The sequence below is a fragment of the Carcharhinus amblyrhynchos genome, chromosome 3 (genome assembly GCF_965287045.1).
Source record: "Carcharhinus amblyrhynchos chromosome 3, sCarAmb.v2.hapA, whole genome shotgun sequence".
Taxonomy (NCBI): domain Eukaryota; kingdom Metazoa; phylum Chordata; class Chondrichthyes; order Carcharhiniformes; family Carcharhinidae; genus Carcharhinus; species Carcharhinus amblyrhynchos.
This window is the reverse complement of record NC_137326.1, coordinates 88,108,205-88,127,875: the sequence shown is the minus strand read 5'-3', so window position 1 is coordinate 88,127,875 and position 19,671 is coordinate 88,108,205. Positions and strand designations below refer to the sequence as shown.

Below are 19,671 nucleotides of genomic sequence, written 5' to 3'. Positions count from 1 at the left end.
AAAGTTTTCTGTTCAGCAAGGAGTCCTAATGAGACGCAAATGTATTGGGTTGATATTCCTGACAGTGGGAAAGGTGGCCTGTCATTGAAAGCTAAAGTGCACAATTGTGAACCAGTTTTGTGACAACATAAAAACCAATTTTTGGCCTTCTTGTTATATTTTCCACTCTCGCTCACCATGACACCTGTCACAAATGTTTTGAGTTTTGAAGCACTGGCTAATTTTGTACAGTCAGCACCTTGCCTGTTGTGAATAGATGAAGGGACATGGTGTTCGATATGATTCCGTCAGTCATCTGTTATCTGGTGTATTCTCCATTGTAACACCACCAGCAATCAGAGTTCCCTTGCCAACCAATCACCACTCTCATCTTACGCAGTACAAATTGTTGTTCCCTTTATACTTCTTACTTTTGCAAATTGTCCTGACAAACACAAGACGAAAAGCTTCAACAACTTGTCTTAGCAATACTGAATAATGTATATGCCACATTATGCTAGGGGAAGAGGAGAACCTTTTTAATTTATTCATTAATGTGATGTGGGCATCACTGGCTAGGCCAGCCTTTATTGCTCATCCCTAAATGCCCTCGAACAGAGCGACTTGCTCGGCCACTTCAGGGAGCATCTCAGAGCCAATCACATTGGTGTGGATCTGGAGTCACGTCTAGGCCAGACTAGGTAAGGGCAGCAGATTTCTTTCCCTAAAGGACATTAGTGAACCAGATATGGTTTTACAACAATCAACAATGGTTTTGTGCTGATTAATTTCAGATTTTTATTGAATTCAAATTTCATCATCTCCTCTGTGGGATTCAAACACGTGTCCCCAGAGCGTTACCCTGAGTCTCTGGATTTTTAGTCCAGCATCAATACCACTACACCACAGTCTTCCCAGCTGAGCCAGCCACAGCTCAATTTGTTGCTGTTATGATTATCTTCCTTCTGATAAAATCATGGGTAAATGTTGTTTGTAGAACAATAAAATCTTGACTATGCAAATCACTTTCTAAAACAGTTTTTCTTACTGTCCACTTAGAAAATTCCAGTTTACCCTTGGCCAGGTATACAGATGAACAATTAACTCACCAATGTGACATTTCTTTGTCTACTGTTTTTGTATTGACGTTAACCTAATTAAAATAGACAAGTCAAGCATTGTTGGACTTTTGCCTTGATGGTCATGATGGGATTTGATCAAATTGCTTGGGTTACAATAGATGATGATGGAATTTAACCAAGATATTTATCCGTTAACAATAATTTCAAGACTCCTGTGATGGAAATGTACTTGAGAATGCAAATAAGCAGCAGTTTACTTTAATCAACAGTGCTCTGGGTACAGATGTCAAAGCAGAGATCATTACTTTGGCCTTAACAACATTTGTTAGTTATTTTTGTATGAACTTGCATTCTGCCATTAAGCAGAGAAGCATTCAGTCATTGCTTCACAATTTTGCAGACAACAGTTCTGGATAGGAGAGATAAAGGTTTACAGTAAATCACTGCTCTGTGATTTATGTGTGAATAGGCTCTATTGTTCTTCACTGGAAAACTTCAAGCAATTGTAATCACTTTGACTTACTACATTGAATCCCAGTTTTGATGTGTAGCCTGGGTAATTCAATTTTTCACAGCATTTGATGTTAGTAATAAAACACAATAAGTCATAGCTGAGGAAATAAGTTTCTAAACTTACACCAGGTGGCTGATCTTTGGCAAACATTCCCCAAGTATTCCAGTTCAGATCATGTTTGAAAGTTCGGTGCTCAGTTTCTCCAAAGCCGTAAATAAATTTTGAAGGGAGTTGGGTTGAAATTTGTATGAATTGGTCAGTAAACGTAAAGCCGGGCATTTGGGAATTCCAGCTGTTACAAAGTAAGGAAAGCAATTTTTTTTTAGCATTTTGGATGAACGTTAACCAAAGGCAATATTAAATTTAAACTGCTATTATCAGGGGCAAGTACATAAGAGTTTACACAAAAGACAATATTAAATTGTAGGTTGAGAAAGAAAAATTAACAGTTAGCATAACCCAGAGCAATTTAATCTGACAAGATCATGCAATTAGATGGCAATACAGTAGGAGTATGTTGTGGTATATCTAATGCAAAAAAAAAGAACTAGTTATTTCAATTATGCTCTGTTAGAAGATTACAGGTCACTTCTCTGAGTCCATGTCAGTAGTGAGCTACCTCCCCTCCATTAGTATTGATAAAAGAAAGGCTGTGTTGCTGAAATCTTCTAGTTTCCACTGGTAATGGGTGAGATACCTTTCTTTGGGCTCACAGGGAATAAGAAATCTGCATGGCTTAACTATCTTTTATTAATTGCAGACAGCAGATTAGATATTAATGTATGCATATGAAAATTCTTGCCAAACTTTATTCAGAAATTTTGGAAAAGCATAAAAACAGTTTTGATATGGATAATGTATATTTTCATAATCTGAATCCAGCAACGTCTAGCATCTGTGGAGTGAGAAATACATTTCTCGTTTCAAGTCCATATGACTCGCCTTCAGAGCTAAAGAGAGTGAGCGATGCGATGGATTTTATAATGTTTAAGGAGACCAGAGTAGGTGCAGCAAAATAGTCAGTAATAGGTGGGAGCTGGAAGAGAGATTTGACAAAGATGTTTATGGCAAGGATAAAAGATGTGTTAATGGTAGTGTGAGGCAGTGCTGATCGGAGCATAAAGATAAGATGGCAACATGTGTTAGTAGGACAACAAAGATCAGTGCTCAGTGAAAACAAAACTTAAGAACAAGTGACAGATGGTCCTGTAGGGGAGGGGGCTTGCATTGGGACAAAAGAAATTTGATTATAATACAAGATCAAGACAGAGGAGAAAGGTCAGTCTGAAGTTGTTGAACCCAGTGTTAAGTCAAGAAGGCTGTGACAAATTGGAAGATGGAGTGACATTCCTCCAATTTGCTTTGTGCTTCACTGGAGCATTGCAACAGGTCAAGGATGGCCACGTGGGCATGAGAGCAAGGTGCTGAGTTCAAAAGGCAAGCAACAGGAAGGCTGGGGCCATGCTTACAGGCTGTGTCAAAGTGTTCTGCAAAGCATAACCCCAAACATCCTCCCACTTGCCATTTCAAATTACCATCTTGCTCTCTCTCATGTCCACATGTCCGTCCTTGATTTGTAGCAATGCTTCAGTGAAGCACAACATAAAATGGAAGAATATCACCTCATCTTCTGATTAGGCACTTAACAACCTTCTGGACTCAACACTGAGATCAATAACTTTAAACCATGAACTTTCTCCTCCATCCTGGTCCTTTCTTAATTTAAAAATTTTTGTTGTCCCAACATAACCCATTCCCCACCACAGGCACATCTGCCACTTGTTCTTAAGTTTTGCTTTCACAGACCACTACTCACTTTTGTCCTCCTATTGACACGTTCTGCTATCTTACCTTCATGTCCCTATCAGCACCTTCCACGATGCTTAACACTGCCATTAACACTTCATTTGTTTTGTGTCCAAAGCATCTTGATGCATTTTTTTTCTCGTTTCCACCTATCACTAATGTTCGACTTTGCTCCACCAGCTCCAGACTCTCTTAGACAAAATCCATCACGTTTCTCCCTCTCTTTAACCCAGGAGAGCCATACAGATTTGAAATATTAGCTCCATTCCTTTCTCCACAGAAGCTGCCAAACCTGTTGAGTTTTGTCAGCATTTTTGATTTTATTTCAGATTTCCAGCAGTATTTTGCTTTTATATAATTAAACCGCTAGCATTTATATAGCGACTTTAACAAGGAACCAATATCCTATGTCACTTCAGAGAACAGCAAGTAGAGAAAACTCAATATGAACCAAAGGTAGAAATATTAGTAGTTGTGACTAAAACCTTGGTTAATAATCGATACTTTAAAGGCCTTAAAGGTGGAGAATCTCCAGGAGAAATTCCAGGAATTAGAATCTAGGCTGTTGAAGATTCAGCCATTAATGTCAGGGTAGAAAGAGTCGGTATGTACCTGAAGCTGGAGTCAGAGGAACATACGGGTTCATCATGTGTTATAAGGCTGCAGAAGGAGATAAGGAAGGAAGAGGCTATGGAAACACAATGATTAAAATTTTGTGTTTGAACTGTTGGGGATTGGGAGCCAATTTAGATAATTGAACACAGGCACGATGGTTGAGAGGGACTTGGAGTGAGCGAGAATATAGGCTGCAGAGGTTTGGATGAGCTGAGGTCTATGGAGGATGGAAGGTAAGAGCCAGTTGATAGAGCCTTAGAACAATCGAATCTGGAATTCACAAATCCATCCACAAGTCTTCAACAACAGGGGGGTTGGGACGGAGGCAGAAATGGGCAATATTACAGAGATGGTGGTAATTTGTTTTCATAACAGAAGAGGATATGAGTCTGAGCTCCACTCAATGTCAAATAGTAGATAAAAGCTGTAAAGGGTCTGGTTCAATCCTGAGCCATGAAAGAGGTACTGATTGTGAGTACCATAGGGGGTGCAAAAGTTAATGGCCTTATTCTACTATTTTGATTCTAAGTGCTGGGACTTGAAACTGGGAGTGTTTCAGATCCGATTTTTAGACCCACTCTTAGGCGCCCCATACGCACTCTGCCTGAAAAATAGCAGCAATTCTGAATCATGCTGCACAAGCCTAAGGGCAGGGCTTAATGCCCCCAAAGTCCTGCAGCTCCGATCGGCTCCTCCAACTGTGTATGCACAGAAAAAGATAGAGAAACGCTCTCCTGTCACATCGCTGCCAGGCCAGATAATGTCTCCCCCCGGCCCCCACAGATATTGCCCCACCCTCACAACATTACTGACCCCCTTATCCTCCCACCCCCTCCTGTCACAAGGACCAATCACAGGCTCCTCCACCTCCACCAATCACAGGCAGAGTAGCAGTGGACCTCCCTTCTCCCCCCCACCACCGCCGATCACGCGCAGAGTGGCAGCAGACGTCCCGTCCCCTGCCCCAACACCACCACCACCACTCCCTCTCCCCTGATCTGAGTCAGGGAGCCATCTGACCCACCTCCCTCCCCTCTCATCAACCCCCACCCACCCTCCCCTTCCCCACCACCCCCACCCCACTGATCTGAAGCAGCGAGCCACCGGAAGCTCAGAACTTACCTCTTCAGAAGCTGGAGCGCCCGAATTAGACCTTTGTGGACCATGTCTGTGTCTGCCAAATCTGGACGGGTGAACGCAGTGGTAAAAGGGGAAGTGCCAATAAGTTTGGGCGTGCATTCCATTAAGTTAATTTAAAAGCATGCAAATGCATTTAAGTAGACGTTGTGCCCGTTTCAGGCACAGTGCAAACGACGGCCGTTTTCGGCTATTGGGAAAGGGGGAACCAGCCCGGATGTGGGCTCAGATCGCGCTACTCGCCTCATGCCCGACTTTACCAAGTTTTTGGGCCCGAAAACGTGATGCTAAAATTGGGCCCAATGACTTCAATCTTCCCAGTGTTTAATTGAGGACTTTGTAAGTATGGCGGCAGTAAAGCAACAGCAACGTGTCTTTAACCTTTCATGTAACAAAATGTCCCACAGAACCTCACAGGAACTTAATAAAACAAATGTGACTCTAAAGCCACTTAAGGGAATATTAGGGCGGATGACCAAATGCATTGCCAAAGAGTTAGGTTTTCTGGAACATGGAACAAGAGGTAAAAGAAGTGGAGAAGTTTAGGGAGAGAAAACCAGAACGTCAGCACAGCTACCATTAATTAAACAATTAAAATTGGAGATGCTCAAGAGGCCAGAATTAGCGGAACGAGAGTAAATGACAAAGGATTCTAAAATTAATAAGTTAATTATTCTAAAAGCAGCCAAACTTTGCACAAAATCTCAAGAGAGGCAATAACAAATTATGCAGTTGTGACATTTTATAAAATCATTAAGACATTTTTTTGGATAAACTGAAAATTTCCGCTGGTTACTCTTGATACTTACCTTCATTTATTACAAAAGTTTATGTTAGAAATATCACCGAAACCCATTTTCTTTGTAAACAGAATACAATAGTATTGAGTCTAGTAGCTCAAATACTTTTAAAAAATCAATCGATTTATGAAGCTAGAGTTAGATGTTGTGAATTTAGTTCATCGCTTTGTTAGCTATGACTTATTTTATTGGAAGAATCATCCGTTCTAATCATACTCCACTGTGTTCCGGTGCTGCATTGATTACTCACACCTCATTACCATTTATCAGCCTTTGTATAGGAGGATGTGAAAGTTTATCTATACTGACTGTAAAAATAGAAAATACTATCCAAAAATCCACTACTCACATGATTGTACCGGTACTCTTCCTTTTGACCTGGATCCCAAATGGAAAATTGGTAAATGTAACCTCATAAAGCCTTGTAGAACCGTCACCTGGTTTTGAGTTGGGAACATTTAATTGGATCGGAACTTCAAATCTTTTTGACTGTGGATCAGAAATCTGGAGGACAATGGAATTTTGTCTTCAATGTTTGTCTTAAAATATGAACATATGAAATATAAAATACGAACATTTAACAAGTTCATTGTGAACTGTTCTATCTGTTTGGGGAAATACCCAATGATGTTGCTTTTCTGCCCAGCAATAGAAATGAAATCTCATTTGCTAATCTGGGCCCTGCCTCTCAAAGCATTGACTATTGATAGGCTCATCGGTCAGCCTATCAGAAACCAATGCTCTAATAGGTCAATTTGACTTTTGTTTTTATTTAATTTGTAGTCATTGCTCTTTCTCTAATCTTTGCTTCTTCAGCTCACTGAAAAAAACACTGCCTTGTTACATGGCTGCTAGAACCTCTACCAACCTCTTGAAGGCCTCTCATGGAACACCAGAGTTCCATCGGCCCCAGTTTGGGAACCCCTGGTGCAAAGTGTTAACAGCATGTGGATTTAAATACTTACTCTGCTGATTTCCGGCAACGAGCAGATGCTGTTGGAAATTTGGCGCTGGGAGACATTATCACGGCACAGCAGGATGGGAGAATCGCAACCCCCTCCCCTCCCCACCACCCCCACATCTGTGGTGGCAAGGGCTGTGTCCACATAAAGGTAATATTTGGCAGCTATCAATAATAAATCATGACACGTGCGTTGATGAGTGATGCAGCATTCTTCCACAGTGACCCAGGCAGCAAACCATTGCTTGAGCACTGTATTGGTCTATTCGATGACCATATTGGTCCATTCAATGATGTTTCATGCTGAGGTATGACTCCCACCATGTGCATGTTGGCTAGTCAGCAGATAGCCCTCACCACCCAACTGCCACCCTCTGGTTTGACATGGTGGCTCAAATACTAAGGTAAGGGTGGACTGGTGTAGAATGGAAACATCATGACTGTTGTCTGGTCACCAAGCATTTACCGGTAGAATGGGCTGAGCATTGTTGCACACCAACTGCACATTCGAGGAAAGAGCCTTTGCTGTTGTGATACATGCAGTTGCAGTATCTGCAAAGCATATATGCGCAGTCATTGGTGACCTGCACCATAGGGAAGTCCGTTATCCTGGGAAAGCCACGTACACATTCCTCCTGCTTCTCTCTCGTCAGAGGAATATCATTAACTCCTCTTTCTGTAGGATCAGCCATCACCTCTTTTATGCAGCAGAAGACTTCAGAGAAATCTTTGAGATGTAAACTGCTCCACCCTAGAAGGATTTCGGTGCAGTCACCATTGTAGTCACTGACTGAGTCATATGTTCTGCTATGAAACAGCAGTACTCCAGCAAGAGTGGCAGATTTCCATCAGCATCTCCTTTATCTCATGGAAACAAAGCACATATTGTTCCTGGCTTAGGCTGAAGTAAGAGAATTGCTCCCTGCAGTCTCCAGATGGACAACCTGGCAGCCCAAATTTTCACCTTTTATTTATATTGTTCTATTTGAATGATTTACTTACTCATAGTTTTAGTTCAAAGAACAGCACGGGATTACCTAGCGCAGACTGTAAATTAAACATATAATGGATCGCAGCAATGAACGCTTTCTGTTTAACTGTAAGCTGTCAAATCCTCTTGGCTCTTAACATTACCTTCAGAATCCTACCTTAAAATTCAACATATTGTCACTCAGGTATTTGACATCAACTTTCAGGGTTTCCACAGTTGGGGTAAGGCCTTTATAACGTTTCGGATATGCTTTATTCCTGACAATTTCAGCACTCATTCCATTTTCTGTTTGTGCAATCCTCTTGACTGAATTCAGGATGTAGCCATAATCACTTTCATAGAAGCAGTGAGGTTCAGAAGATATGGGACTGCTCTGTAAAAGAGAAAAACCCAAGTTTCACAGAAGATTTTGCTTAAACTAGCCAAATACTTGACTAGAAAAGACCCACCCTGTTAAGAGTTCATCAGGCATTTAACTAGGCATTGATGGGGCTTCCCTGGGGTTAAACAAAGCAGATGTTAGCTCACACGGTTTCAGCATGGTACTAGTTACATCAAGGTCACCAGCTCAATCCCCATACTGTCCAGTGAGCTTGGCTCAGTCAAGTTTCGAGAATATGCAATCTCACTGTGGTTGAAATCTGGAGAATGTTGGCCCTTCTGGCCATTTCTGCCATAGTTATCTCTCTACAAGTCACCTTCCCTGGGATCAAAGATCAACATTAGAATGTAAGAACTAGGAGCAGGAGTAGGCCATCTGGCCCCTCAAGCCTGCTCTACCATTCAATAAGATCATGGTTGATCTTTCCATGGACTCAGATCCACTCACTCACCTGCTCACCATAACCCTTAATTCCTTCACTGTTCAAAAACTTATCTATCCTTGCCTTAAAAAACATTTAATGAGGTAGCCTCACCTACTTCACTGGGCAGGGAATTCCACAGATTCACAACCCTTTGCGTGAAGAGGTTCCTCCTCAACTTAATCTTAAATCTTTTCTGCCTTATTTTGAGGCCATGCCCCCTAGTTCTAGTTTCACCCACCCATGGAAACAACTTTCCTGCTTCTATCTTATCTATGCCTTTCATAATCTTATATGTTTCTACAAGATCTCCCCTCATTCTTCTGAATTCCAATGAGTATAGCCCCAGTTTACTCAGTCTGTCCTCATAAGCCAACCCTCTCAACTCCGATATCAACCTAATGAATCTCTTCTGCATCCCCTCTAGCGCCAGTGTATCCTTTCTCAAGTAAGGAGACCAAAACTGTACACAGTACTCCAGGTTAATCTCACCAGCTCCCTATACAACTGTAACATAACTTCGCTATTTTTAAACTCCATCCCTCTAGCAATGAAGGAGAAAGTTCCATTTGCCTACTCAATTACCTGCAACACCTGCAAACCAACTCCTTGAGATTCCTGCACAAGGGCACCCAGGTCCCTCTGCACAGCAGTATGCTGCAATTTTTTATCATTTAAACAATAGTCCATTTTGCTGTTATTCCTACTAAAATGGATGATCTCACATTTGCCAACATTATACTCCAACTGCCAGACCCTTGCCCACTCACTTAGACTATCTATATCCCTTTGCAGACTTTCAGCATCCTCTGCACATTTTGCTCTGCCACTCATCTTCGTGTCATCTGAAAATTTTGACGCGCTGCACTTGGTCCCCAACTCCAAATCATCTATGTAAATCATAAACAATTGTGGTCCCAACACTGATCCCTGAGGCACACCACTAGTCACTGATCACCAACCAAAAAAATACCCATTTACCCCCACTCTTTGCTTCTGTTAGTTAACCAATCTTCTATCCATGCTAATACATTACCTGTAACACTGTGCACCTTCATCTTATGTAGCAGTCTTTGGTGCGGCACCTTATCAAATGGGTTTTGAAAATCCAGATACACCACAGGTTCCCCATTGTCCACTGTGCATGTAATGTTCTCAAAGAATTCGTCTCAGAGGCTAAATGCCTGTTGACCAAGATCTGCCCGGTAATTAGAGGCCAGCTGCTTTTCATGGTTTGGCATTGCCAAGTCCTGGATTACCACTGCAACCAGACAGGTGAATGATGGTGGGAGACGGGTCATGAGGATGTCAGCAGCAAGGGCAGGTGTTTGGTTTTCACAAGCCTCGCCCTCCCCAATGCCAGGTTCCTTAATCAGGAACTTTGTATCTTTGAATGAAATGATCCCTGCCCCAAGCCACAAACAACTCTGGTAGAGTTTACTTTCTAGGCTTCTACATGACAATGCCACACTTTCAATGAGTTGCCTACTTGATAACCTCAATTAGAGGATGAGAAAGCCATCCGTAGGCTTTCCTGCCGCGAACTCAATTAGGGCTCAAATAAGAAGGTAGTGCAGTCACCACTTGCCTCATCCACCCAGTTAAATAACCCAACCCCTGTCATCAAACTCATCATGGTGGAGAGCATTAAATTCCAACCACGGTGTCAGCCCATAAAAGAGTTCCAGACCATCAATCTCACCAATTCTAAATTATTAAAGCATGTGAATTTTTATCAAGGCTACATCAGTACCAGGTGCTCCTGATGCTAACCATGTAAATTACAGATGGGTTGCTAATCACATTGGTTGCTTTGTTCTGGATGATGGCTAGATCTTTGAGCTTTCTTGGAGCCACACTCATGCAAGCAATTGTCTTGTGCCTTATTGATTATGGACAGACTTTGGGATCAGAAAATGAGTTACACATCTCAGGATTCCTATTCTCTGACCTGCCTTTACAGCCACAATATTTATATGGCTATTCCAGTTCTGTTCCGTACGACGATAATCCCCAGGATATCGAGTGGGTGATTCATCAATAGTAATTCTGAAAATTTTCTCCTATTGGAGATGTTCATTGCCTGACAGTTGTGTGGTGTGAATATTGCCTACCACTTATCAGCCTAAGTCTGAACATTGTGCAGATCTTGCTGCATTTGGACAACAACTACTTCAGTGTCTTAGGGCTGTGAATGAGGCTGAACATTGTGTAATTATCAGTGAATGCCCTCGCTTCTGACTTTATAATGGAGCGAAGGGCATTGATGAAGCAGCTGAAGATGCTTGAGGCTAAACTATTAACCTGAGGAACGCAAACAATGACGTCCTGGAACTGAGACAAAGGACTTCCAACAACCACACAGTCCTCTTCTCCGCCTGGTATGGCTCCAATCAATGGAGAGGTTTCCGCTGGTGCCGATTGATTCCAATTTTGCTCAGGCTCTTTGGTGCCACACTTGATCAAATGCTGCCTTGATGTCATGGGCAGCCACTCTCATCTGACCTCTTCAGCTCAGCTCTTCTTTAAATGATTGGCTACAACGAGGTCAGAAGTCGCGTGGCCCTGGCAGAACTCAAGCATCAGTAAGTTGGATGTGCTATGCGAGCGCCACTTGATATTACTGCCATTGCTGCAGCTGTATCACATCATCGGTAGGGATACTTCTGCACCAAAAGTCTTCAATATAATTGCTGGAATGTTGTTACAGCCATAGCCTTTGCAGAATCCAATCCCATGAACTGTTTCTCTATATCATATGGACTGAATCAGTTAGGATTATATTTACTGGACCTCACCAGAATGAGGGGGGATCTCATGGAAACGTACAAAATTCTAATAGACCTAGACAGCTTTGATGCAAGAAGGATGTTTCCAATGGTAGAGGTGTCCAGAACCAAGGGTCATAATCTAAGGATATGGGGTAAACCTTTTAGGACTGAGGTGAAGAGAACTTTTTTCCCCTCAGAGAGTGGTAAGCCTGTGGAATGCTCTACCATAGAAAGCAGCTGAGGCCAAATCATTATGACCAGAATTTTACCATCCTGCCCGCCACGGGAATCAGAGTGGGCGAGGGGCGGATCATGGGAAAGTCCATTGGCTGTGGCAGGATTTTATGGTTTTGGGATGTATGAGGCCATAAAATCCTACTCTATATGTTTTCAAGGAGTTAGATATGTCTCTTGGGACAAAGGGAATCAGAGAAGATGGCGGGGAGGCAGGATCAGGTTATTGAGTTGAGTGATCAGCCATGATCATACTGAATGGTGGAGCAGACTTGAAGGGCCAAATGGCCTACACCTGCTCCTTTTTTTATGTTTTGATTAATCAAATTGGTTGAAGTTCGGCTGGGGACATCTAGCCAAGGTGGAACATCTGCTTGGCACTTATAGCTGAAGATGGCCACAAATGCTTCAACATTGTCTCTTGCACTAATGAGCTGGACTCCATCATTGCAGATGGGGATAATCATGGAGTCTGGTGCTAGGACACAACAATATCTGAAATGTATCTTGCAATAAGCAGAGGATCTTAATGAAGATCTTTCTTTTTTAAATAGTTCCGGCCTGTGTTTTGGATGTTTATGGATCAGGATGGTCCAATGTTCTGTGAGGGCACTCAAAGCAATTTTTTAGATGCTAAGGCATAGCTCTCCCCCTAAAAAATGAATACAGCACCATTGAAATTCTAGAAAGGAATTTGTCATATCATCATTATGTTAGCAGTTATGTCTGTCAAATAACAGTTGGTGGAATTCAATGACGGGTGAGGGGGGTAGAACTCAGCAGAAGGCCCAAAAATTGATGTCATGCCAACTTGATATTACAGCCAGATCTTCTGATGCTGCCCTCCATGGTGGATCAGGAATCTTGTTGGAGGCCAGCAGGAAATGATTTGCATCCTGTGTGTGGATCTGGATGAAGGCCTGACCAGCATCCTCCCCCACACCCAAATCTCCACAACTCCAGGACAAAAATTGTCAGTCTAGAACATACCGAACCAATGGCTGTGCAAAAATTGGGATTTATCGAAAGAAGGCCTGGGGCTGCCTTTAGTGTTCAGGATAGAGTTCACCAGTGACCCGAGACTGCAGCTTTAGTCATCAAAGTGGCCCATCTTCCAGCCTCAATGTTCCTGGAGATCCCTTTTTATTCAACGGTGAGTCAGTAACAATTGATGCCTTTAAAAAAGGGCATCTATAAGAACATAAGAACATAAGAAATAGGAGCAGGAGTAGGCCATCTAGCCCTTCGAGCCTGCCCCACCATTCAATAAGATCATGGCTGATCTGTCGCTGCTCAGTTCCACTTTCCTGCCCTCTCCCCATAACCCTTAATCCCCTCTCCTATCAAAAACCCATCAACCCGCGTCTTAAAAAAATTTAGCGAGGCAGCCTCCACCACTTTAACGGGCAGAGAATTCCAGAGATTCACCACCCTTTGAGTGAAGAAGTTCCTCCTCAACTCTGTTCTAAACTGCCCCCCTTTTATCTTGAGGCTGTGCCCCCTAGTCCTACTGTCTTTTTTGAGCAGGAAGAGTCTTTCCACCTCTATCCTATCCATCCCATTCATCATCTTATAAGTCTCAATGAGATCTCCCCTCATTCTTCTAAACTCTAACGAGTACAAGCCCAGTTTATTCAGCCTCTCCTCATAGCTCAACCCCCTCAACTCCGGTATCAGCCTAGTAAACCTCCTCCGCACTCCCTCCAAGGCCAAAATATCTTTGCGCAGGTGCGGCGCCCAAAACTGCACACAGTACTCCAGCTGCGGCCTCACCAATGCCCTATACAGCTGCAGCAAGACCTCCTTACTTTTATATTCAATCCCCCTCGCTATGAAGGCCAGCATCCCATTTGCCTTCCTGACCACCTGCTGCACCTGCAGGCTGGGTTTTTGCGACTCATGCACAAGGACCCCGAGGTCCCTCTGCACCGTCGCCTGCTGCAGTTTTTCACCCCGTAAGTAATAGTCCTTCCTACCATTCTTCCTACCAAAGTGGACCACCTCACACTTGCCAACATTAAATTCCATTTGCCATTTCCTGGCCCATTCGCCCAGCCTATCTCGATCCTTCTGCAGACTCTCCACACCCTCCGCACAATTTGCCGTTCCCCCAATCTTGGTGTCATCAGCAAATTTCGACACTCTACACTCGGTTCCCTCCTCCAGATCATCTATATAAATGGTAAAAAGCTGAGGCCCCAGCACCGACCCCTGGGGCACTCCACTAGTCACCATCCGCCAATCCGAATAGCACCCGTTGACCCCCACTCTCTGCCTCCTATTTGACAACCAATCCTCTATCCACGCTAACACCCTACCCCCAACTCCATGTTCCTCGACCTTCTGCAATAACCTCTTGTGAGGCACTTTGTCAAACGCCTTCTGAAAATCTAGAAAGACCACATCCACCGGCTCTCCTCTATCCACCGCCCTAGACACATCCTCATAGAACTCCAGTAAATTTGTCAGACACGACTTCCCTTTAATGAAACCGTGCTGCGTCTGCTCTATCAAGCAATTCCCTTCAAGATGCCTTGCAATTTCCTCCTTAATGATAGATTCTAACATTTTACCTACCACAGACGTTAAACTAACCGGCCTATAATTCCCCGCCTTTTGCCTGGCACCCTTCTTAAACAACGGCGTAACGTTAGCCGTTTTCCAATCATCCGGCACTTCCCCGGAATCCAGCGACGTTTGGAAAATAACCACCAAGGCATCCACTATTTCTTTCAAAACCCTCGGATGCAGTCCATCCGGTCCTGGGGACTTGTCCACAATCAGCCCCTCCAGTCTGTCGAGCACCGCCTCTCTAGTAACAGTAATGTCATTAAGACCCTCCAGTCCTATCACCTTTCCATCGCTAACACCCGGCAAATTATTCACGTCCTCCTCCGTGAAGACAGAAACAAAAAAGTTATTCAATACCTTAGCCATATCCCCATCCCCTACCACTAGGTCCCCTTTCTCATCCTCTAAAGGACCAACATTCACCCTAGCCAGCCTCTTCCTTTTTATATATTTATAAAAACTCTTGCTATCCTTTTTTATATTAAGCGCTAGCCCAGCTTCATAGTTTCTCCTACCCTTCTTTATCAACTTCTTTGTCAATCTTTGTTGACATTTAAACCTCTCCCAATCCTCTTCTCGCCCACTACTCTTAGCTACTCTAAATTCCTCCGCTTTTAGTTTAACACTTTCCTTCACCTCCTTCGTTATCCACGGCTTATTACCTCTCCTCCTACTATCCTTTTTGACCATCGGAATAAATTTCCGCTGAGCACCAAGAAAGATCTCCTTAAAGATCCTCCACTGCTCCTCAACAGACCCTCCTTCCAACGCGCTCTCCCAGTCCACATTCTCCAATTCTTCTCTCATCCTACCGTACTCCCCTCTATTCAAACAAAGGACGCGTGTCCGGGAACCCACTTTCTCCTCCTCCATCTGCACCAGAAACTCCACCATACAATGATCACTCTCCCCAAGAGGATCCTTCACCACAAGGTCCCCAATTCTACCCGCCTCATTACATAGCACCAGATCCAAGATAGCTCGCTCCCTCGTCGGCTCCAACACACACTGTTCGAGGAAACTATCCCGGCAGCATTCCAAGAACTCTTCCTCGAGCTCCCTGCGTCCAGCATGGGTCGACCAATCAATATGCAGATTGAAATCCCCCATAACTACGGCCGTCCCATTCCTGCACGCCACACTTATTTGCGCGTTAACAGCCCGCCCCACCTCCAGATCATTATTCGGGGGCCTATAGACGACACCCACTAGTGTCTTCCTCCCTTTGCTGTTCCTAATCTCCACCCACAACGATTCCACCCTCTGCTCCTTGGCTCCAATATCATCCCTTGCTACCACCGTGATGCTATCCTTAATCAGCAGAGCTACGCGCCCCCCTTTTCCCTCCTGCCTATCCTTCCTAAACACTTGATAGCCCTGTACATTCAGCTCCCAGTCCCTGTCACCCTGCAACCACGTCTCTGTAATGGCCACCAGATCGTATCCATTTGTGTCGATCTGCGCCACCAGCTCATCCACTTTATTCCAAATGCTTCGTGCATTCAGATAAAGCGCTTTCATCCCAGCCTTCACCTGGACCCTATTTGCCGCAACGCCACCAACTATACTCACGCCCCCTACTCCCTCTATTATTGGGACATCCTCGGCCTCTTCCCTTACCTGTACCCTCTCCTTAACTTTAGACCTCGTAACATCACCTACCCTCGCACCCTCCCCCCCCTAATTAGTTTAAAACCCTGTCTACAGTCCTCTTTACTCGATTCGCCAGCACTGTGGTCCCAGCACGGTTCAGACCAACCCCATCCTGCCCGAACAGGTCCCACCTACCCCAATACTGGTGCCAATGCCCCATAAATTCAAACCCATTCCTCCCACACCAATCCCTGAGCCACCCATTCACTTCCTATATATTCATCATCTATAGATGATGGCGGGACATGTGCCATCAAGCCCAACAGAGGCAAGAGCAAAACATCCAGGTACATAACTACTTATGCAGTATGTGGAGGATATGGCATGGTTTCCCCTTGGCCCCCATCACGGGGCTTAATTCTGAATGGGAGAATTCTGGATATTCTTTTCATTCTTTCATGGGATGTGGGCATCATTGGTCAGACCAACATTTGTTCCCCATCCTGGACTGCCTTTGAACTGAATGGCTGATTGGGCCATTTCAGAGGATAGTTAAGAGTGAACCATATTGTTATGGATCTGGAGTCACGTGCAGGCCTGACCAGGGAAGAGTGGCAGATTCCCTCCCGAAATAACATTCAAGAATCAGGTGAGTTTTTACGACAGTTGACAATGATTGCATGATCATTATTACTGAGGTTAGCTTTTCAATTCCAGATTATTATTTGGTTTTAAATGCCACCAACTGTTGTGGTGGGATTTAAACACTTGTCCCCATAACATTCGCCTGGGCCTTTGGATTACCAGTCCAGTGACATGACCACTATCCCACTGTATGAAAGTTATCATTAAATTGCCATTGATTAAGGTTTGGGTATTTCATTATTTGAATGTAATGTATCCTGTAGAGCTGCTTCATTTAGAATTTGAGAGTTCTGCTCCATCAGCCAGGACTCAATGTAAATACAACATAAGCTCAGCCAGTATAGGCCCTGATGATCTTTAAGAATACTGTGCTCCTCAACTTAATGTTCTAAGCTTAGCTCAACCAAACAGTTCAGAGATTGACACATTGGATTTGCTTCATCAGGATCTGGTTAAGAAGTCGGCTGAAAGAAATGAAGCAGAAAGGTGTACTGTCAAACTGAATGAGGATTGAGTGGACTCCTGCTCCTTAGACCCTTGGGGCCTAAATTAAATTTCTCTCCTCTTTTGGTTGCCAAAAGAACTCTATTTTCAATTTGAACCTGAACTCCTCCTGTTGACTTTCGTAATGAACCCCATGCCAATATACAACCTCTTAGAGAATCTTTTCCGTCAAGGTTTCCTACTGCAAACAAGTCCTTTGCAAATGAGCCTCAATATAATACCTTGATATAAAACCTGTCCCTTTGCCATTGCTCAATGTAAGCTAAGGTTTCTTCTTGTCCATTCTGCATACATTTTAGCTGCAGCCCGGCTCCCATTTCCTCACCACAACCTCTAGATTTTGCCCTGTTCTCCTGTCTTCATGTTCATTACCACCCCCTCCTCTCAACCATGCCCCAATTCACATGCTCCAGCCCCACCACTCCAACTCAACTGCCTCAACTTCTGCACCTCATTATCTTCCCAATATGCCTTCTCTGTGAGATTAGTTTCTCTAACATTTTCCTAACCGAGCTATCATCCTACAGATGCTACCGCTGGGGTAGTAATCGCTAATGCACTCTCCATCCTCCTCCACAACATTTGTGTCCTGAAGAGTGAGTATTTTTTCAACGAATATTTCATTGAGTTATTTTATGATAACTTGATACTAAGCAGGGGATGCCCTGGTGCCACACACCAGTGTTTAGCTGAACAGCACTGTGCTGTGAGACTCATGCAGCCACTACAACAAATATGTGATGTTAAATTGAGACAGGTGTAGGGTGTGAAGTGAAGGGGGTGGGGGGGTGTGGATGGGGGTGTAGTGTGTGGCGTTGTGGCCTGACAAAGACAAGGGAGGGCAATGTGAGGGGTGGGAAGGGCTGTGCAAGGGGGAAGGTGGAAGATCAAGGACTCACAAGGACCCACCCCTGCTGCCAAGGCGATCGTGGACTCCTTCTCTCCCCCACCTATGGTGGACCCACCACCCTCCCCCACCAATCGCTGCAGAGTGGCAGCGGGCCCCCTCTCCTTCCCTCTCCCCATCAATCCTTGCAGACTGGCAGCAGACCCCCTCTTTCAATTAGTCCCTCCCTCATGAGCCCTAAACCCGTTGGCTCCTCTCCCATTAGCCACACCCCACTGGTCCCAGCCCACTGGCCCCTCACTCACTATTCCCATCCCCACTGGCCCATCCCCCTTTAGCCCCACTCCCTGGCACTGCCTGGTGGGCATTGCACAGGTGTCAGACTGGCATTCCCCAGGTGCAAGGCACCTGTGCAATGCCCACTGGGGATTGCAACGCTCTCAATGGCCTCTGGTTCCACTGGCGAGGCCAAGTCGACTGCTCCCCGTTCATGAGGAATGTATCTATTCCTCGCTGGTGAGAACCTTTCCCAGTGAGCTCATAAAGGGAGGTGAGTCTGGACGATTGAGCGCTGTGCTCACTAAGCGGATGTCAAACAGTATTAAAATACATTAAAAACATTAACCTGCCTCTTGCCCATTTCCAATGAGAGGCTGACTGTGCCGGAAATCCGGCCCCAATTGTGCTAACATATTTATACCCCACTTTACCATCATGTCACCCCACTTATATTGCCCCCAGGATCTATAGAAACAGTTCATCTGACTGTTGATAAGAATTCTTTAACATTGCATGTCCATATTGAGTTAGCTGGAGTGTGACCAATGATCAAAACTTCACTCCCTAACTGATGATGTAAAATACAAAATTGAATCTTAATTTCTAAATGCATTCACATGCATAAAAATGTTGTACTGGAAATGACAGCTGCCCATATTTGGGTTGAGCACAGGCAAATCTCCAGGTAACAGCAAATCACCGGGTATTACCTGGAGAGTTTTACCTGATGCATTTCTGGTCATTAGCATCCTTAGTAACATTGGATATTAGATAAACTATTTCTCTCAAAACAATTTACTGTTTTTGGATTACTTACAATCCATTTGCAACCCCGCTTTGTACAGACAGCTTCATTTGCGTTTTCATCAGGATGACAATCAATCCTTTCAAATACTGCAGATTTCCATTGTATTGAATAGGATTCTCCTAGTTCCAGCTGAAGACCTGTTAGCAGAACAACCTATGTGAAGGCAAACACATTTACTTCAAGGGTCATTGAAGAATCCGGATTACAATAATTCAATGTTGCATTAATATTTTCAATAAAAGTTTTAAAGCATTAACTTCATCCAGTATCCAGAGCATCTTGTGTGAAAATTCTTTTCTTCCACCTTCAGCAGGGATTACCCTCTGAATTAGTATTCATCTTTGAACAGTTACTATCTGGGCAGCAATGAGAAATGTATCAGTAAATTAGGCACAATGGTTAGCACCGCTGCTTTGCAGTGCTAGGGATCCAGGATCAATACCAGTCTCGGGTGAGTGTGTGCAGTTTGCACGTTCTCCCAGTGTCTGCATGAGTTTTCTCCGGGTGCTCTGGTTTCCTCCCACTGTCCAAAGGTGTGCGGTTTTGTTAATTGGCCATGCTAAATTGCCCCTCAGTGTCAGAGGGATTAGCAGGGTAAACACGTGGGGTTACAGGGATAGGGCCTGTGTGGGATTGTTGGCAGTGAAAGCTCAATAGGCCAAATGATCTCCTGCATTGTAGCAATTCTATAATTCTGTTTTCTGATTCTATGAAACTATTCTGTTGTCTGT

The 19,671-nt window shown here is 44.0% G+C and overlaps 1 protein-coding gene across 1 annotated transcript in view; it reads right to left on the bottom strand.

Moving 5' to 3' along the window:
• si (sucrase-isomaltase) overlaps positions 1–19,671 on the bottom strand; it is a 237,232-nt gene that overhangs the window by 57,074 nt on the left and 160,487 nt on the right. The window contains exons 26-29 of the mRNA XM_080185474.1: positions 18,950–19,093; positions 8,043–8,258; positions 6,283–6,437; positions 1,699–1,867 (exon numbers count right to left, since the gene is read on the bottom strand). Of these exons, the coding sequence (XP_080041600.1) occupies positions 1,699–1,867; positions 6,283–6,437; positions 8,043–8,258; positions 18,950–19,093 (684 nt within the window). The remainder of the gene's footprint in view (positions 1–1,698; positions 1,868–6,282; positions 6,438–8,042; positions 8,259–18,949; positions 19,094–19,671) is intronic.